Source organism: Lathamus discolor, chromosome 19 (genome assembly GCF_037157495.1).
Source record: "Lathamus discolor isolate bLatDis1 chromosome 19, bLatDis1.hap1, whole genome shotgun sequence".
In the NCBI taxonomy this organism is placed as follows: Eukaryota; Metazoa; Chordata; class Aves; order Psittaciformes; family Psittacidae; genus Lathamus; species Lathamus discolor.
In genome coordinates, this window is record NC_088902.1 from 4,755,713 (window position 1) to 4,775,495 (window position 19,783).

Below are 19,783 nucleotides of genomic sequence, written 5' to 3' on the forward strand. Positions count from 1 at the left end.
TTCAGGGCTCGGAGGCTCGGAGGGGCCAGCACAGACCCAGGGTTTGGGAAGCTGCTGCCCTCCATGGCTGCTTGTTGGGGCTGGATGTGGACACGGAGCAGAGCCCATGTGCACCCACCACCGCCCGGTGAGCTCAAGTCCTGCTTTAGCCATGTGCCGGCCGCTGCGGCCGAGCTGTCCGAGGCCACCGGCGTGTCCGGGCATGGGGAAAAGAGGGATTTCGCAAGCGGGATGAGTCAGAGCGCTCCCCACCCGGCACTGCCCCGGGACATCCATGTGTCAGCCTGCCCGGAGCAGCCGGAGGTCCCTGTGCAGGCCCACGTTCCTCGGGGGTGGGGGGGGTCAGGGGTGACCCTGCGTTGTTCCCCCTTATGGTGGCCAGGGCCGTGGCAGGGTCTGTGGCTGATCTCGTGCTGTGGGTGCTGTTTGACGCCCCAAGGCACCCCTCTGCGTTGCATGGGGGAGCTGGGGACCAGAGGCAGTGCCTGGGGGATAGGGCGCTGGATGTGATGCTGATCCTCTCCTGCTGGGTGAGCTCGCGTGGATCAGATCCCCCTTTCCCTGCCTCAGTTTCCCCACCTGCAAAGTGTCTGCAGCCCCCGGTTCCTCTGAGTGAAAGGTGCCAGACCCCAGTGCAGGAGATGCAGGCGGGAAGCAGCCGGGATCAGGGTACCCTGGGTGACAGGGGCATGGGGGCTGTACAGGGGGCAGGGGGGATCCTAACGGAGCCAGGGGGGCAGGGTCATGTATGTTGTGATGCGCTGAGGTGGATGTGGGGGGGAACAGAGCCCCCCTGCACGTGCCTGCGGGGGTCCCCAACCCCCCGACGGTGATTTATGGAGCTAATTGGTTTTTCTGCCCCATTAAGTGGAGGAGAAGGGGGGGAGAGCAGAGCCCCCCTGCGCCGTGCCTTCCGCACCGATCCTGCCGGAGCAGCATGGGGGACACTGGTGGCTCCTCGGCAGAGCCCCCCTGATGCCCGTGACCCACTGATGTGGGGCGTGGAGACCTCCCGGTGCAAGGCCCCTATTTCCTGCCCTGCAGCCACCAGGCAGAGCAGGAGGAAAGGGACAGGGCAGCCCGGGGTGGGGGGGTTTGCTTCAGTCCGTGGTGGGGGTCTGGCAGGGACACGAGTGCCGGGAGCCCCGACTGGTGCCGGTGGGAAGGTGTCGGTGCCATTGTGAGATGGGTGAAGCTGGGAGACCTGGGTGGCTCGAGCAGCAACCACTGCTGAGAAATAGGCTGTGGGTGCTGCTCTGCCATGGGGCTGTGGGTGCTGCTCTGCCATGGGGCTGTGGGTGCCCCTCTGCCGTGGGGCTGTGCTGGTGCTGCTGCTGGGGGCTGCTGTGGCCAACATCTGATCATGATGCTCTGCCATCATCTCCACCATTCTGCTGGCTCTGGTAGGCTCAAAGCTGCCTTTCCTGGGACCCATCGTGCCGTGCCATGCCAGCTCCCCATCCCGCCCTGGGCTCCCTGTGCCAGGAGCAGGGGAAGGAGGGGATGAATCCGGTGTCGTGCCAGGCCAGAGGGACCACAGGGATATGATGCTGGATGTGCCGTGCTGGTACACACCGACGGGGGGTCTTTGCCCCCCCGCAGGGCTGGCTGCCAGCCGGGGGTCTGCACTGTGAGCCCCAGCCAAGGGCCGGGAGCCGCTGCCGTGGGTCGGTGGGTACGGGCAGTGGCTGCTCAGTAGGCACGGGGATGGCCAAGCACCGCATCCTGCATCCCGGCCGTGCCGTGCCACGCTGCAGCGCCGAGCCTCGCTGGGGCAAGCCCGGGGCAGCGAGGAGGGAGCCAAGAGGCGTTGCCGAGGAAGGCTCGAGGAAGGAATCAGTGATTCCCCAGCCGCAGGGACAGGGTCCGTTTTGCCCAGGCTGCAGTTAACTCTGCCGCGGTGGGGCTGGTGAAGGTGACCCCCGCGCCTCCATCCCGGCAGTGGGGCACAGCTCTGGCTCTGACAGAGATAAAAAGGACAAAAAGGGGCTTTGGGGAGCAATGAGGCGTAGGGAGCCGGCGAGCAGCCCGCTGTGGGGCCGGGCAGGAGCAGAGCTCTGTGGGACCCACAGCCTGGGCAGTGCCTTTGGGGTGGGAGGTTTGGGGAGCACTGGGGCTGGGAGCGGGGCACTGGGGCTGCCTTGTGGATGGGCTGGGGGGCACTGCTGCTGCCTGTGGAGTCCGAGGGTGGGTTTGGGGACTGCGGATGCTGGGCTGAGGCTGGGGGGGGGGGCACCGTGGGCAGGGGTGGTGGGCTGGGGGCGCTGGAGCAGGGTAGGGGGACACGGCCAAGCGAGGGGAAGGGGGGGCGCAAGGAGCCTGGTCCGGGCCCATCCCGATGGGGTCGGGGCGGGGCTCGGGGACAGCGCCGGAGGGGGGGGGCCGGGCCGGGGCTGCGGCCGCTTTAAGGCGCGGGCAGCACGGGGCGGTCCTGCCGCCGCTCCCGTTCCCGTTCCCGTTGCCGCTGCCGGGGCCGCGCCGCCGCGGGCAGCACCATGCTGCGGGTGGGGAGACCGCGCCGCGTCCCGCGCCTGGCCAGCAGGTACCGAGCGCGCACCGGGCGGGCGGGAGCAGCCCGGTCCCGGCAGACAAAGCCCCGCGCCCCGGGTCCACACCGCGGGCGCTGCTTTGTCTCGGCCGAGCTGCGGTGGGGGGGGGGGGGGACCAGGGCAGCGCGGCACCGCCCGGCACCGCAGCATCAGGGCGGCTCCCCCCGCCTCGCACCTGCAGCGCCCGGGGCGCCGGGACCCGGCTGCGAGGGGAGCGGAGCGGAGCGGCCCCGCTTCCCCCGATCCGGGTGCGCATCGCAGGGGCCGCTCCGGGACCCGCCTGGCCGGAGGATTCCGGGTGCCGGGGAGCGCCGCGGCACGGTCGCGCTGTGCTTGAGCATCCCTCCTGGGGCATCCCTCTTGGAGCATCACTCTTGGAGCATTCCTCCCGGAGCATCCCTCTTGGAGCATCCCTCCCGGGGCATCCCTCCTGGGGCCAGGCGGTGTCTGCCCGCTGCTGCCCATAGCGGGTTTGGTGCGGAGCTGGGTGCAGGAAGGGGGGGAATGGGTCAGTGTAATACGGAGCTTTTGGAGCACAAAGTAGGACTGGTTAGGGTCAGGGGGGGGTGCGGGGGTCGGCTGTGCTCCAGAGCTTGTGTTAGCTGTTGGTGCTGTGGAGTAGCTGAGTTGAGGCTGTCCTTGCTGTGCCAATTCTGGGGACCTGTCTGTGCAAGTCATGTGTCCCACGGGAGCCAGAGACACCCCACAGCAGCCCCCGGGCCTCACCCCATGGCTTGATTGCTTTTGGGATGTCACCCGTGACCTTCCGTGTTGACCTTCCTTGGCATAGGGTTGCTGAGGAGGGTCTGGGGTCCCTTCCTGACCTTGTTTCATGAGGCTTCCCTGGGGCTGGGACAGCAGCAGCTTCCCGTGCGAGGCTGGGAGGGTGTTTGGGATTTCTCCTGCCAGGCCACAAAACCAGGCTGAAGAGACCCAGCACCACGTCTGGTCCCAGGCATGTGCCTGCAGGACGCAGCTCCCTGAAGCCTGGCCTTGCTCCCAGTGCTTCCTGCTCCAAGGGTGATGGTGGCCCAGGAGGGGAGCTTTGCTTTGTGCTCTGGGATGGGATTTCTGCTGTGGTGAGAAGTCACCCCCAGCACAGGGGTTGGTGGTGGGCATGCTTGGAGCTGGGTGGCCCAGCAGCGCATCCTGGGAACGTGGCTGGGATTAAATCCCTGCCTGGGCAGCAGTGCCTGCAGGGCTGTGTCCCAAAGGCTGCTGTGGGGATGCAGGGGCTGTGGCCATCCTGGCCTGGGCCAGTCCCCAGTGTCTGGGAAAAGCAGGATGCATGGGAGTGTTGGAGGGTGCTGGAGCTGCCTGTGTGGCTCCATCCTGAGGTTCGGATACCATCACCCATGTCATCGGATGGTACCTGGAGGGAGTGGTGGTGCCTGTTGCTTGTGCTGTGGCACCCTTGTGGCAGAGGCATGTGCAGGCACCTTCTCCTCTGCCAGGCCACGTTGTCCTGTCCCCAGCTCAGGAGGGTCACAGCATCACTTGGGTGACACTAAGCTTCACCGGCTTCTGGGCTTCTCCTGCTCCTCTGTGGCCCTGCTGTTGGGAAATGGGCATCTCCCATGGGGCACAGGTACCCTCCATCCCCCAGCAAACCCCACAGGGGCCATAACGGGAGATGTGGGGCCACTTGTGTGGTGTGCCAGCGGGGCACTGGGCTGAGCCTGCCGAGGGTGCTCCAGTTTGTGCCATGGGATGTGCAGGGGGCTCTGACGCTGTCTCTGCCCTCGTAGCTGGGACGAGAGCAGCTCCATCAGCAGCGGCCTCAGCGATGCCTCTGACAACCTCAGCTCGGAGGAGTTCAACGCCAGCTCCTCACTCAACTCCCTGCCCTCCACCCCCACCGCCTCGCGCAGGAACTCGGCCATAGCGGTAAGTTCCTTTGGTACCCAGACCCAGCATGGTGCCAGCACCACCTCTGTGGGAAAGAGAGGATGGAAGGTGCCGGGGCGCAGGGTGTCCGGTGCATCAGTGCTCGCCGGGGATGGGTGCGGGTGGGTGCCAGGACTGACCCCGCTCTGCCCACAGCTACGCACGGACTCGGAGAAGCGGTCGCTGGCCGAGAGCGGGCTGAGCTGGTACTGCGAGGGCGAGGACAAGGCGCCCAAGAAGCTGGACTACGACAGCAGCAGCCTCAAGATGGAGCATGGATCCTCCAAGTGGCGGCGGGAGCCCTCGGAGGGTGGCGAGGAGGGGTCCAAGGGTGCGGAGCTGAAGAAGCCCGTCAGCCTGGGCACTCCGGGCTCCCTCAAGAAGGGCAAGACCCCTCCGGTGGCTGTGACCTCTCCCATCACACACACAGCGCAGAGCACCCTCAAAGTAGCAGGTGAGGCCCAGGTCGGGCAGGGTCCAGCTCCAGTGATGGGGAGAGGGTTGGGTGGTGCCTTCATGGACCTTCCCAAGCACGTTGGCTATGGGATGCCCTGTGGCTGCGCTCAGAGATTGGGTCTGGAGAGGGTCCAGGGCTGCTCATCCCTGCGGGCAGGTTGTGGGTCTGGCTCCACACTAAGTGCTGCTTGCCCAGGGCTGTGACTGCCCCATGGCAATGTGGCCGTGCGCCAGGCTGGAGGCTGGCTGGGCGCACGGGGGGCCTGGCTATGCCTCTGCCCTGACTCCTGGGATGGTGGCACATCCGTTCTCTATCGTCACTGATGCCACTGTCCCAGTTCACTCCCAGAGGTCTCTTAAGACGCTAACCTGTCCTTTTGTCCCCAGCAGGCAAGCCTGAGACCAAAGCCACGGACAAGAGCAAGCTGTCTGTGAAGAGCACAGGCCTGCAGCGTTCCTCTTCTGATGCCGGCCGTGACCGCGCTGCTGATGCCAAGAAACCACCCTCGGGTCTCACGCGTCCCTCGGCCTCCAGCTCCTTTGGCTACAAGAAACCAGCTCCTGCCACTGGCACAGCCACCGTCATGCAGGCTGGGGGCTCGGCCACGCTCGGCAAGATCCAGAAGAGCTCCAGCATCCCCGTCAAGCCGGTCAGCGGGAGGAAAACGAGCCTGGACGTCTCCAACGCAGCCGAGCCCGGCTTCATGGCCCCAGGCGCTCGCTCCAACATCCAGTACCGCAGCCTGCCCCGGCCGGCCAAGTCCAGCTCCATGAGCGTGACCGGGGGCCGCGGTGCCACCCGCCCGGTCAGCAGCAGCATCGATCCCAGCCTGCTGAGCACCAAGCAGGGCAGCATCTCAGTGTCGCGGCTCAAGGAGCCGTCCAAGGTCGGCACCGGCCGGGGCACCCCAGCACCCGTGAACCAGACGGACCGTGAGAAGGAGAAGGCCAAGGCCAAGGCAGTGGCGCTCGACTCCGAGTGTGGGACGCTGAAGAGCGTTGGCTCTCCTGAGAGCACCCCGAAAGCACAGGGCAACCTCCCACCCGCGGCCAAGGTGGCCGAGCTGCCCCCCACACCTCTCAGGTATGACCCTGACACCGCTAAGGGCAGCCCGTGCCTGGCATGGCTGTGCCCGGTGCTCAGCCGTGCCCAGCACCGGAGCCTCACCCGCTTCCTCGCCCGTTTTCCCCCTCCAGAGCGGCTGCCAAGACCTACGTGAAGCCTCCCTCGTTGGCCAACTTGGACAAGGTCAACTCCAACAGCCTGGACTTGCCCTCCTCCAGCGAGCTGCCGCCGCCGCCCTCGGCCAAGCTGCAGGACCTGCACCCGGGCAGCGGGCACCTTGCGCCCTGCTTCAGCCCCAGTCCTGCCCCCATCCTCAACATCAACTCGGCCAGCTTCTCCCAGGGCCTGGAGCTCATGGGCGGCTTCAGCGTCCCCAAGGAGGGCAGGATGTACCCCAAGCTCTCCGGCCTGCACCGCAGCATGGAATCCCTGCAGATGCCCATGAGCCTGCCCAGTGCCTTCTCCGGGGGCAGCACCACCACCCCAGCCCCTGCTGCCGCTCCCCCCGCCAGCACGGAGGAGGAGGAAGAGGCAGGAGAGCTGGGCTGGAGCGGGAGCCCCCGGCTCGCACATCTGGACAGGTACGGATGCAGGGAGGGCATGGGGCTGCCAGGGCACCTCTGTGCGCTCAGGTCCCTCGCTGCCATCCTGCCACGACCTCTGCCTGCTCCAGAGGCTTTTCCTGTCTCACTGCTGGGGAGCAGCATCCTGTCCCCGCAGCTCAGCCCCCGTGGCACCTTGCCTTGTCTGCACTGGGATGTCACTGCTCTTTCCTTCCCTTCCAGTGCCAACCGCGACAGGAACACGCTGCCCAAGAAAGGGTTGAGGTAAAAGAGCCTGAATCACTTGTGGATGGTGCTGGGGAGGGCCCATGTGGAGGTTTTGGGGGGGGCTGCACCGCAGCGGGCAGGAGCCAGGGCAGTGCTGGTCCCCCTCACCATGGCTCCGCTCTCCAGGTACCAGCTCCACTCCCAGGAGGAGACCAAGGAGCGGCGCCATTCCCATGCCATCAGCAGCGGGCTGCCCGAGGCAGACGATCAGCAGGAGCTGCCCTCGCCCCCATCCCTCCCCATGGCGCTGGTTGGGAAGGGGCCGCTCACCAGCATCGGTCAGTGCCCTCCCCATGGCCCCTGGTCCCCATTGCCCCATGTGGGACTGGCTGATGGGTGCTGCTTTTCTCCTCGGCCCCCCCCCAGCAGCCCTAACACCCAGCGCCTGGTGCTTTCGGCTCACTGAGGTGCTGGGTTGGGGCCAGGGATGTCCATCACCTCCGCTTCAGGGCATCTCATCTACCCTAAGGGGTCTGGCCACAGCTCCCAGCTTCTCTAGGGGTGCCCAGCAGGGGAGGGGGTGAGCCCTGCCCTGCTCTTGCCAGGACCTACGTGTTCCTGGAGGGTCTGGGGGGTCCAGGCGGATGGGTTGGGGTTGCGGTGTGATGAATTGCTGCCCTCTTGCATGTGCAGGTGATGGGCTCTGGCATGGTGGTGCCTGTTTTGCCCTGGGGTGATGGATTTGTTTCTCATCCCTTGGTGGTGGTGGCTTTGTCTTCCCAGTGTAAATCTGTGTTTTAGCTTTCCCCCAGCCCTTCCCTGCTTTGGGACAACCATCCCTGCTTCCTCTCTGCATCCCAGCTTTCATGGGTTGCTCCCAGCCCTTGCTTCCTGTCCCTATCCCAGGTTCCTGGCGTGACTCTGACCTTGCCTCTCCCCACCTTCTCCTTGCAGTGAGCCCCACTGCCACCGCAACCCCGCGGATCACCCGCTCCAACAGCATCCCTACCCACGACTCCACCTTCGAGCTGTACAGCACATCCCAGATGGGCAGCACCCTCTCCCTGGCTGACAAGCCCAAGGGCATGATCCGTTCGGGCTCCTTCCGGGACCCTGTGGATGATGGTGAGAGTGAGCTGCACACTGCCTAGGCAGAGAGGCCTCCCGGGGTGATGCTGGGGCTCCCCACACCCGTGTCCCTTCCTCCTGGTGCTGCTGGAGCAATCTCGGGTGGGTTGATGCATCCTGTCCTCAGTGTCAGAGCAGGGGACAGCAGCCTGGTGGTCCCTGCACTGGCACCTGACCCCTGCGGGTGGCTGGTGTCCCTGTGTCAGCACCGGGTGTTGAGGCACCGGGGAGGTGGGCACCGAAGCAGCGAGAGGAGAGTGCAGGAGGAGGATGCTCTGCACACCACCCAGGGAGCTCACACCAGCACGGGCAGTGCCGCGCTGCTGCCCTCCCACATCCCACCCTCTGACCCCCGCAGACCCCCCTGCACCGGAGCTCCATCCCCTGCACCCTGCTGTGTCCTGCACCCGCAGCCCCGGGACGCCGCTGGCCAGGGCCACGCTGACCCGGGTTTTGTTCTGTTGCAGTTCACGGATCGGTGCTGTCCCTGGCCTCCAGCGCGTCCTCCACCTACTCCTCTGTAAGAGCCACCTCTGTGCTGCGCTTCGTGCATGGCTGGGGGGGCCCGGGGCGGGCAGGGGAGGGCTCTGTGCATGCCTCTGCTTCGCGCCCAGCCTGTGCGTGCCTCCTGCCCTCTGACTGCCTGCCTCTGTCTCTCTCTGCTCTCACGCTGCCAGGCTGAGGAGAAGATGCAGTCCGAGGTGAGCCCGCGCTCCGCTCCGTGCCCGCCGCAGGGCGAGAGGGGCAGCGCCCGGGCCCTCACCCCTGCGCTCTCTTCCCCGCAGCAAATCCGCAAGCTGCGCCGCGAGCTGGAGTCCTCGCAGGAGAAGGTGGCCACGCTGACGTCCCAGCTCTCCGCCAACGTGAGTGCCCACCGCAGGGCCCATCGCGCCGTGGCTCTGCTGGGCACGGCCGTGGTTACCCCCGCACCGGGCATCGCTGCTCACCCATTGCCCTCCCCTTCTCCCAGGCCAACCTGGTAGCGGCTTTTGAGCAGAGCCTGGTGAGCATGACATCCCGCCTGCGGCACTTGGCTGAGACCGCTGAGGAGAAGGTGGGTGCTGTTGGGGTGCCCCATGGGCATCGGTAGGCAATGGTGGTGCCGGACTCGGGTGGATCTGCTGCAGCACTGCCCAGCACCCGTGGGTGCTCTTGGTGTGGGTGCTGTGCATCCCAACCGGGATGTGCTCCATGGCTCCCGTCTGCTCCCCCAGGACACGGAGCTGCTGGACCTGCGGGAGACCATTGACTTCCTGAAGAAGAAGAACTCAGAGGCCCAGGCGGTGATCCAGGGTGCCCTGAATGGCACTGATGTCACCCCCAAAGGTAAGGCTCTGAGAGCTCAGAAGGTGTTTGGGTGGGAGAAGGGAAGGGGCACAGGGAGGAGGGTGCAGGTGGCTCTGGTGTTGGGGCAGATGCAGTTTGCTGATAGCTCCTGTCCCCATCTCTCCTGCTTCTCCTGCTGGCCACAGAGCTGCGTATCAAGCGGCAGAACTCCTCTGACAGCATCTCCAGCCTCAACAGCATCACCAGCCACTCCAGCATCGGCAGCAGCAAGGACGCCGACGCCAAGAAGAAGAAGAAGAAGAGCTGGGTGGGTTGGATGGGGCGCTGGTGGGAGGGATGGCACTTGGCAGGGTCTGGTTGGGGTCAGCCCCCAAACTGGCTGCTCTTGGCTACCTTGGCATTGTGGTGTTGGTCCCCTCTGTCCCCTGGGGACAGCACTGGTGAGGAGCGTGTTGCCACCGTGGAGCTGTGTCTTGATGTGTTGGCCAGGACTTCCCCAGCCCCTCTGGAGTTCTCCAGCCCCGCATGCCTGCTCCCTTGGTCTTTCCCACATGTTCCCCTTGTGCCCGCACAGGCTCTGGCTACTGGGGAGCCGGCAGCCCCGTCCCCACACCGGGCAGCTCCGAGCTGGACGTGTGATTAAGTCTCGCTTTGTTCTGTTTCTCTCCCCCTATGCTGACCTCAACCCTTTTTTTCCAGGTGTACGAGGTAAGTCCTGCACCGTCCCCTCCACCGCCCGCTGCGCCCGGCCAGGGCCGCGCTCCATCCCGCGGGACGGTGCTCATGACACCGCGCATCCCATCCATCCCACTGGCTCTGACCCCTGCATGGGCTACACCGGGACCCAGCTGGGCTGCACGCACCTTGGCTGCTTCCCTTGGTGTTACAGCCAAAATACGCACCCACGTGGAGGGGCTGCACAGCAGGAGGGGCTGGGATGGGGATGTGTCCCATGGTGCGGACAGTCCCCTTCTTGCCTGGGGAGGGCAGGCACGCTCCTGACTCCCTGGAGCTGGATCTTTTGGGATAGGGACCTCTCTGCAGCCCTGCCTGTGGCACTGCCCATCTCTGCATTGCCAGGGCTGGCCTGATCTGGCACCAAGTGGCGTTATCCTTGCTGGGGGACCCACATGGATCCCAGTGCTCCCCAGTTCTGCCATCAGCACAGCCTGGCACCCATCTGGTTTTGTGTTTTCACTCTGAAATGCATCGCTTTTGCTTTTGGGCACACCCTAGAGCAGCCTGCCTGGTGCCTGTGGGAACCAGGCCACATCCTGACTGTTTTCACCCCTCCTTCTCTTCCTCCCTTGGAGCAGACCCTGGCCCTCCGGGGGGCACGGTGTGAGCCCAGGGTGCCCCCCCTGCTGCTCTCCCTCAGGCCCCTGTGCAGTGTCCATCACCCTCCTGCCCTCGGTGCGCTGCTCACCCCTGTGCTGTGTGCTCCGTGCATGCTGCATGCCCGGCCAGCACCCCGGGGACATCTCGGGGAGGGCTGGCTGCCCCTCTGCGCTTCCAGAGGGACCCTGAGGGCAGGCGGGGGGCTGCGGGGCTGAAACTGTCCCCTTGCAGCAGGACCCCAGCTCTGCAGCGGCTGGTGCAGGGGGTGTCCCTATGAACACCACTTGCTGGCATGGTTGCGTGAATGTGAGGATGGAGCCGGCCCTTCCCGAGGGACCAGGGTGCTGGTGCAGTGCCTGAACACCCTGATGGTGGGGAGCAGGGCTGGGGGGAGCCTGACCAGGGCATGGGCCCCACTCTGTGGGGCTGCAATGTTGGACAAGCAGAGGTGCACCGCAGTCCATCAGCTCTGCCAGCAGAGCGGGGTTAGGCCGGTGCCTTCCCCAGGTCAGCGACAGGGCACGGTGCTGCTTGGCGATGGATGTGGGGTTACTGGTCACAGTTCAGACTGTCTGTGGGCCCTGAGCAGTTGGGGGTTCCAGGGCAGGACTTGCAAAGCTGCGCTGTGGGGCTGTCTCTAACAAAAGCGTTTTCATCTCCCGTAGCTGCGCAGCTCCTTCAACAAAGCCTTCAGCATCAAGAAGGGACCAAAATCAGCCTCGTCCTACTCCGACATCGAGGAGATCGCCACGCCGGACTCGTCAGCCCCCTCTTCCCCCAAGCTGCAGCACGGCTCCACGGAGACCGCCTCGCCCTCCATCAAATCCTCCACATCCTCCTCCGTGGGCATCGACACAGCGGAGTACGTGGGGCCGGGCAGGGCTGGTCATAGGGGCTGCAGGCTCCTGCCCTGGACGTGTGCACCACTCTTGTCTCTCTCTTGGTCCAGGCTCTTCCAGGCCCATGGGGAGGGCGAGCCTGAGAAGAAGGAGGTGTCGGAGCTGCGGTCGGAGCTGTGGGAGAAGGAGATGAAGCTGACGGACATCCGCCTGGAAGCCCTCAACTCAGCCCACCAGCTGGAGCAGCTCCGGGAGACCATGCACAACATGCAGGTGAGGAGACTGCAGGGAGCCGGCTCTGGGGACCTGGGTGGCTGCAGCCCCGGGATGCTGCTCCTCACCCCGTGCTGGGCCTGGCTCTCCCCAGCTGGAGGTGGATCTCCTGAAGGCTGAGAACGACCGGCTCAAGGTGGCCCCGGGGCCCTCGGCAGTGCCAGGCTCCGTGCCCGGCCATGTCACGAGCTCGTCGGCCTCCTCCTCACCGCGGCGTTCCCTGGGTCTCACCCTTGGCCATGCCTTCAGCCCCAGCCTGGGGGACTCAGGTAGGGGGGGACAGAGCTGCTGGCAGCCAGGGGAGGCCACAAAGACGTGTGGATGGGTGGGAATGTGCTGCTGCTCTCCCGGAGGAGGAGGGAGCTGTGCACGGGAATGCCCTGGTGCCAGCACCACAATCAGCTGCAGCAGGGTTTGGCTCCGCTGGGCAGGGTGGCGGGGGTCTCCCCACCAGCGCTCACTGCTCTGTCCCCAGATGTGTCCCCCATGGATGCCGTCAGCGCCGGCACGCAGAAGGACGAGCTGATGCTGCGGATCGTGGTGCGCATGCCACCCCAGCACATCATCAAGGGGGTAGGTGTGGGCTCTGTGGGGAGCCATGGCCCGGGACAAGGGGCAGAATGGCTTCTCCTTGGCTGGATGTGGTGCTCCAACTCCACGCACCTCGGTCTTGGCTCCTAGGACCTCAAGCAGCAGGAGTTTTTCCTGGGCTGGACCAAGGTGAGCGGGAAGGTGGACTGGAAGATGCTGGATGAGGCTGTCTGCCAGGTCTTCAAGGTAGGAGCATGATGAGGACCCCTCTTTTGAGAGCCATCCTTTTACACTGCTCCACCATGCCTGATGCTCCCTGGCCCAGGTCTTTACCGGGGTCTCCTGGAGCTGCTTGAGCACCACTCGCTCCCTGACAGCCCAGTCCTTCTCCATGTAGGATTACATCACCAAGATGGATCCTGCTTCCACGCTGGGGCTCAGCACCGAGTCTGTCTATGGGTACAGCATCAGCCACATCAAGCGGGTGCTGGACACGGAGCCACCAGAGCTGCCGCTGTGCCGCCGGGGCCTGACCAGCATCGTGGTGACGCTCAAGGGTCAGTATGGTGGAGAGTGTCCATCGCTGTCCCGTCTTCCCTCTGCCTTGTGGCGCTGTGGGGTGCGAGCAGGACCCTCAACCCATCCCTGCCTGCAGGCTTGAAGGAGAAGTGCGTGGACAGCCTGGTGTTCGAGACACTCATCCCCAAGCCCATGATGCAGCATTACATCAGCCTCCTGCTGAAGCACCGCCGGCTCATCCTCTCGGGGCCCAGCGGCACCGGCAAGACCTACCTGACCAACCGCCTGGCCGAGTACCTGGTGGAGCGCTCGGGTCGGGACGTCACCGAGGGCATCGTCAGCACCTTCAACATGCACCAGCAGTCCTGCAAGGTGAGGGCAGGCAGGACTGGTGCCGCGGTCCCTGCTGGCCGTGCCGCGGCCCCACGTGTGACGCCCAGCCCGCTTGTTGCAGGACCTGCAGCTGTACCTCTCCAACCTGGCCAACCAGATCGACCGGGAGACGGGCACAGCGGACGTGCCGCTGGTGATCCTCCTGGATGACCTCAGTGAGGCGGGCTCCATCAGTGAGCTCGTCAATGGAGCACTCACCTGCAAGTACCACAAATGGTGAGAGTGTTGTATCCTGTTGCATCCCACTGCACCCGTGCATCCTACTGCACCCCTGCATCCTGCTGCATCCCACTGCGCCCCTGCATCCTGCTGCATCCCACTGCACCCATGCATCCCACTGCACCCCTGCATCATGCTGTATCCCACTGCATCCCTGCATCCTGTTGCATCCCGCTGCACCCCAGTGCATCCTGCTTCAACCCACTGCACCCCTGCATCCCGCTGCACTCCTGCATCCCATTCCGGCACAGTCTCCTGGGCGTGTACATGGTACCTGCTGCTCTCAGGAAGAAACCTGGACTGTGGAGATGAGGCTGCCTTGGCTGTGGGGCTTGGTTCAACTCTGCCACAGGTGGGGTGATGCTGGGGGCTTTTCCTCATGGGTCCTGTTTCTCTCTGTCACTTCCTCAGCCCCTACATTATTGGGACCACCAACCAGCCTGTGAAGATGACTCCAAACCATGGCCTCCATCTCAGCTTCAGGTAGGAATCGTACATCCCTGGGGACCATCCCTGCAGGGTTGGGGAGGGTGGAGACCACTACTCCTGCCCCTGGGTAGTCCTGGGGCCACGTCTTGTGAGTGGAGACCTTGACGAGGTCTGGCCCTGCCATTCCACCTGTGGGCACGTGCAGCATGGGGGTGCTGGAGGTCCTCTGAGGGTGATGGGGAGCCGGGCGGCAGCAGTGGACACCCAGCCCTGAAAACCCAGGTCTTCCCATAGGATGCTGACCTTCTCAAACAACGTGGAGCCGGCCAACGGCTTCCTGGTGCGCTACCTGCGGCGGAAGCTGCTGGAGTCGGACACGGATGTCAACGCCAACAAGGAGGAGCTGCTGCGCGTGCTGGACTGGGTGCCCAAGCTCTGGTACCACTTGCACACCTTCCTGGAGAAACACAGCACCTCCGACTTCCTCATCGGTACGGCCCTGCCACCTCCTGCCCTGCACTGCTGGGAGCCCCAGGGCCTGGGGCAAAACCTTCCCCTATCCCCAGTCCCACATCACCAGCAGCCGGTGGGTGATGCACGCTCTTCCCTGGGTGGCATTTGCTCCCCTGCCCCATGGGAGCCCACGGCTCCTGCTGTACCAGCACCTTTCATTGGGCATGGAGGAGCTGTGCTTTCCCAGGCAGGTCTCCTGATGCCTCACCATGCTTTTGGGGGGTAGATTGAGCTTGGCAGCCCCATAACTTGCCTTGGAGCTTGCTTGTGTGTAAAGCAGATGCTGCCCAGATGTGGCTTCCAGGAGGTGATGGAGCCCCAGGGTACCCTGTGCAGCCAGGCTTGGTGTCAGTGGCTGGAGCAGGGGACCCAGGTCACATTTTCCCTGTAGGTCCCTGCTTCTTCCTGTCGTGCCCCATTGGAATTGAGGATTTCCGGACCTGGTTCATTGACCTGTGGAACAACTCCATCATCCCTTACCTGCAGGAGGGAGCAAAAGATGGGCTCAAGGTACTCAGAGCACATGAGGATGCAAACCAGATGTGCTGGGGGACATGCTGATGCGGGAGTCGGATGGTGCAGGGAGAGGGGAGGCACGGGGATTTTGGGCAGAGGTGGCATCTCTGTCAGCCCCTGCCCTGTGGCTGCAGCAGGGCACTGTCCTGGGGGGGGGCTTGAGGTGCCGCTTGGTCCCTGCCTGCAGGTCCATGGGCAGAAGGCAGCCTGGGAGGACCCCGTGGAGTGGGTGCGGGACACCCTGCCCTGGCCGTCAGCGCAGCAGGACCAGTCCAAGCTGTACCACCTGCCCCCCCCCACCATCGGGCCCCACAGCACCGTTTCCCCTCCCGAGGAGCGCACTGTCAAGGACACGACGCCCAGCTCCCTGGACTCGGACCCTCTGGTACGCTTGGTTCTCTTCATCGGGGTCTGCAGGGATAGCGCAAGGGGTTTGGAGAAGAGGAGACTGAGGGGTGACCTCATCAATGTTTACAAATATGTAAAGGGTGGGTGTCAGGATGATGGAGCTAGGCTTTTTTCAGTGATATCCAGTGATAGGACAAGGGGCAATGGGTGTAAACTGGAGCATAGGAAGTTCCACGTTAACATCAGGAAGAACTTCTTTACTGTAAGAGTGACAGAGCACTGGAACAGGTTGCCCAGGGGGGTTGTGGAGTCTCCTACACTGGAGATATTCAAGGCCCGCCTGGACAAGTTCCTGTGTGATGTACTGTAGGTTACCCTGCTCTTGCAGGGGGGTTGGACTAGATGATCTTGTGAGGTCCCTTCCAACCCTTGGGATTCTGTGATTCTGTGATGGGTTCAGACTGAAACAGGGGAAGTTCAGGTTGGATCTAAGGCAGAAGCTGTTCCCTGTGAGGGTGCTGAGGCGCTGGCACAGGGTGCCCAGAGAAGCTGTGGCTGCCCCATCCCTGGCAGTGCTCAAGGCCAGGTTGGACACAGGGGCTTGGAGCAAGCTGCTCCAGTGGAAGGGGTCCCTGCCCGTGGCAGGGGCTGGAGCTGGAGGAGCTTTAAGGTTGCTTCTTACTCAACCATTCTATGGTACAGCCCTGCTGCACCGGGCACTGCAGGGTGCGCTGGTGGAGAGCGGAGAGCAGGGTGGATTTTCACTTTGCCAGTTATTTTTCAGTGTAAAAAGCCTGGTCTGGGGACGCAGGAACATTCTGCACTCCTGTGAGGGGCAGTGGGTGCGGGATGGGATGGAGGCACGCTGCACACCGAGGCGCATCGTGGTGTGCCAGTGAATGGGCACAGCATCGTGCTCCGTGAGGCATCGTGTCCGCACGCACAGACTGGGGCTGACCCACATGTGTCACCCCGTGAGGCTGCTGCCCTTGATGCCAGCAGATGCACCAGGGTCTTTCTCCCCACACTGCCTGGAGCATCCTGGCTGCACCCAAGGCCAGATCCTGGTGTCAGGGAGGGATTTTGCAGCATCTCCGGGCTTTCCATCACCTCCAAAGGCACATCTTGGGGTGGCTGCTTTGCAGAGGAGGGGTGAGGTGGCCTCGGCTTCCCCAGGGCTGACCTTGTCCCCGTGGTGCTGCTGTCCCCGCAGATGGCCATGCTGCTGAAGCTCCAGGAAGCCGCCAACTACATCGAGTCTCCCGACCGCGAGACCATGGTGGACCCCGACCTGCAGTCGACTCTGTGAGGCCCGGACGTGCCGGCCCCCGCTCCCGCCGGGCTGCTCTCCCTTCCCTCTGGTGTGCGGGAGCGCGGGGCTGGTGCGCGGGGGAGCTGGGTCCGGACGGCGCGAGGCGCATCCCCGCTCCCGGCCCGGGGGCAGGAGGATCCTGGTTTCTCTTTGGGTTTGTTCTGTCTCTTGCCTGCTCTCGGCTCTGGGGCCGGGAGCCGCAGGGAGGGCTCCGTGTGGGGCAGGCCCCCCGCGGGAGCTGAGGCTGGGGCGCAGGGCAGCGTGCGGCCACAGGACAGGAGGGAGGGGCTCCCGCTCCTTCCACCCGGCCCCGGGTACCCGAGGGCAGGCACCGCATCCGTGCCCTGTTTCACCCCCCCATGGTGCCGCCGGGGCCAGGACAGCCCAATAAACCCTGCTCTGGTTATTTTATTTGGTCCCCCCCTCAATCCCATCTTCCTTTGGCCGAGTCCAGACTTTGCTTTGGTCCCTTTTTTTGTTCTGGTTCTTTGCTCTCCCGGCCTGGAGCCTGTGGCTCAGTGCCCATCGCTTCCCTGTAAGCAGCTCCCTTTCCCTTTGGAGTCTTTTGCAGCTACCGGTTCCACTACTCACACCACCTCTGTCACAAAACTGGTGCTCACTGGACAATCTCCAGTCCCTGAACCCACCTCCTGAGGCCTCACAGCTTGGCTGAGATGGGACATGGCAGCCAGGGGCAGCGCGATGCTTCCGGAGCAGCCCCTTGCCTGGTGTCTCCCCGCTCCCCAAAAGCACAAGGCAGGGTCTGGCCCTGGGGATGGGGTCTCCCACCAGGCCAGGGTCCCGTGGGCATCCCATCCCGAGGGGACCTGTGGCATGGAGTGGGTGCTGCTGTCCCCTCCCTGGGCAGCCATGGGGGTACAACCTGGCTGCTGTCCCCATGGTGCTGTTAGGCTGGTGCAGTCCCTTGTGTCCCCGGCTCCCGGGGGCCCTGGCCGGCTCTTGCTGTGCCCCATGTTACGCTCCGGGGATGCCACGTGTCCTCTTGGCCCTGCCATGCAGTGTCACAGGAGGCGCCTGGCACGGAGGGGATCAGCCCCGGTGCTGCCGTGGTGCCTTAATCTCCGGCCATGCAGGAAGAGGGCACATGGGCTTCAGGCTGGTGCTGTTGCAGCCTGCCCTGGCTTCAGTGCCCTATGGCTGTCCCCAAAGCTGACTTGGCTGGGATGGGACAGGGGTGCTGGCACTGGCCTGAGCACGGCTAAGCTGGAGCTGCTGCCTTCAGCACCCATCGCTCGCCTGTCACTAAGTGGATGCTCTGCTGTGCCAGCACCTCCATCCCTGAGCCCAGTTGAGCTCTGCATCCCCCCGCTCCTCTCTGCTGCTGCCCAGCTGGGCTCCCGCACCCTGCAGAGCCTTTTGGGGAGAGGTGACCCCAGGGCTGCTTCTCCAAGCCCATCCTGTCCCTGCGCCCTGCCAGGCTGGGCACGGGGCAGTCTCAGCCCCCCCCGGACCCCATCCAAACCCCAGCATCTCCTCCACGGCCCGGCCTTGCTGCCGGTGGCAGCCGCCACCTCTGCCCTTGGTGCTCTCGGCCGGGGCGCCTCGCCATGCGCCCCGTGGTGCTCACTTGTCCGTCTGTCCGGCAGCCTCCCCGCGCTGCCCGGGGCCCCGTGCACAGGGCCCTTGCACAGGGTTGTCCTCCCCTCGCTGGCTTGGACGCTTGGGCTCTCTGTTTGCCTTCTCTTGTGTTGCCGCTGTGGGCTAAGGACTCGCTGTAAATAGGTCTGTAGTCAAAAGCCCTGCGTGAGCTGGTGGGGCCCGGCCCTGCGCCTCTTTCCTCCTCTGGTTTGGTTTGATTTCATTTTTGTACTCTGTGATAACTGTGCTGTGCTGACTTCTGTTCTGATTGTACGAGGCACCGGCTCAGCAGTTGCTCGAGGCTGGCGCTGAGGACCCGGCTCTCCCCTCCAGCCCCTCTCGCCCTCCTCGGGGCAGGAAAGGGCATGGAAAGCCTTTGAATGGGGCAGAAAAGCCTTTGGGGCTGCCCCGTGCTTGGGCAGGGCCGTGCCCTGAGGGTCCCATCAGGGGAGAGCCCCGCTTTATTTCCTGACACCTCTGAAAAGCCACAACCACATGGACCAAACTGTCCCCATCACTGGCTCACTTGGGGCTGCGCTGCTGGATGTCCCCCAGCCCCTCTCCTGCAGGTTTGCCCTATCCTTCCCGGAGGCCATGGCACAGGAGCAGTCCCCAAGGGGCAGGGAAGGGTGAGGGCGATGCTGCTGTGCCCAGTGGATTCCTCCTGCCTCACCCTGTGTTCCCCAGTGCAGCAGCTGGGGACTGAGCATCCCCTGGTGCTGAGCCCCCCTGTCCCCAGGGGCACACGTCCAAGGGTTGCACCAACTCATCCCCCTGCCAGCCCCAAAGGTGCCTGTTGTCCCCAGGGGTGCCTGTCACCCCCATAGGAGCTGGTCACCCCCAAGGTGCCTGCTGCCCCATGGGTACCCGACGTGCCAAAGGGTGCCCATTGCTCCCAATGGTGCCTGCTGCCCCCGAGGGTGCTGCCACCTCCAAAGGTGCCCATGGCCCCTGGGTGCACCAGGAGCCTTCCCGAGGGGCTGGAGCAGGGAGATGCCAGCACCTCACCCTCCTGCCCCCTCGAGTTGCTGCTGCCCGGTGGCCCGAACCTTACAATTTTAGCTTTTTTCTATTAAAAACAACCTTTTTTTAATTAAATAAAAGATGAAAAGGACGAATTCCTGTTTTAGATGATCTGTGTAACTGGGGTTTGTGTTTCCTAACTGCATGGTATTCCTGCCCAGGGGTTTTATAGCACTTTTTAAATTTCTCTTTAAGATTTTGGTCCAGATTTCTACTGCTCTCGCCTGTCTTTGCTTTCCCCTCGCCTCCTCCACGTTTGTAAACTCGCTCCATTTTCTACCTGATGTTGAGACCCGACCCCACGTTGTACATAGCTGCGGGAACAATCATAGGGAACAAACACCATCTGGACTCTTACCCACCGCTCCTTCTTTTTACTTCCAAGAACCTTTCAAAGAAGTCTAAAAGGAAGCCAGGAAAAGGCTTTGAGGATATTCCAAAAGACAGCAACAAATCCAGCCCTGCACCAAGTCAGCTCCTGCTGCCCACGCTGCCCGCACCAACTGGCATGTCTCTTCTCGGTCGTCTGTCTAACACCATTGGATTCAATAAAGTTGTCTCCTGTTCCACCTGGCTCCTGGTCCTGTGTCCGGCCTAGCCCTGTGCAGGGAGGGATGGGATGGTTGTGCCTGTGCAGTCACTGCTGGCCTCCAAAATCCAGGAGCGGGGCTTGGAAGTGCTCCTGGGTGGAAATCGTGGCTCTTTGGTGAGATGCTGGGAGTGGGTTTGGGATGGGGAACCCTTCTCTGTGCTCCTATTGGGTCTGGAGGGTGCAGAAATGCTCCTGG

The 19,783-nt window shown here is 64.0% G+C and overlaps 1 protein-coding gene across 6 annotated transcripts in view; it reads left to right on the forward strand.

Moving 5' to 3' along the window:
* Nucleotides 1-19,562, forward strand: part of NAV1 (neuron navigator 1) — a 59,201-nt gene extending 39,639 nt beyond the window's left edge. For 3 of the 6 annotated variants that reach the window (XM_065698219.1, XM_065698217.1, XM_065698218.1), the window contains exons 7-31: nt 4,298-4,436; nt 4,593-4,890; nt 5,283-5,976; nt 6,090-6,539; nt 6,744-6,785; nt 6,915-7,066; nt 7,683-7,853; nt 8,324-8,376; nt 8,534-8,557; nt 8,642-8,719; nt 8,827-8,910; nt 9,071-9,182; nt 9,329-9,450; nt 11,147-11,593; nt 11,688-11,862; nt 12,069-12,166; nt 12,275-12,370; nt 12,522-12,681; nt 12,780-13,015; nt 13,098-13,252; nt 13,667-13,738; nt 13,979-14,175; nt 14,589-14,707; nt 14,901-15,098; nt 16,275-19,562. In XM_065698219.1, the coding sequence (XP_065554291.1) occupies nt 4,298-4,436; nt 4,593-4,890; nt 5,283-5,976; nt 6,090-6,539; nt 6,744-6,785; nt 6,915-7,066; nt 7,683-7,853; nt 8,324-8,376; nt 8,534-8,557; nt 8,642-8,719; nt 8,827-8,910; nt 9,071-9,182; nt 9,329-9,450; nt 11,147-11,593; nt 11,688-11,862; nt 12,069-12,166; nt 12,275-12,370; nt 12,522-12,681; nt 12,780-13,015; nt 13,098-13,252; nt 13,667-13,738; nt 13,979-14,175; nt 14,589-14,707; nt 14,901-15,098; nt 16,275-16,370 (4,468 nt within the window). In that variant the 3' untranslated portion in view covers nt 16,371-19,562. Of the gene's footprint in view, nt 1-2,423; nt 2,543-4,297; nt 4,437-4,592; nt 4,891-5,279; nt 5,977-6,089; nt 6,540-6,743; nt 6,786-6,914; nt 7,067-7,682; nt 7,854-8,323; nt 8,377-8,533; nt 8,558-8,641; nt 8,720-8,826; nt 8,911-9,070; nt 9,183-9,328; nt 9,451-11,146; nt 11,594-11,687; nt 11,863-12,068; nt 12,167-12,274; nt 12,371-12,521; nt 12,682-12,779; nt 13,016-13,097; nt 13,253-13,666; nt 13,739-13,978; nt 14,176-14,588; nt 14,708-14,900; nt 15,099-16,274 lie in introns of those variants that run through there. The other 3 variants (XM_065698221.1, XM_065698222.1, XM_065698220.1) reach the window with 3 other exon arrangements.
* The last annotated feature ends 221 nt before the right edge of the window (nt 19,563-19,783 follow it).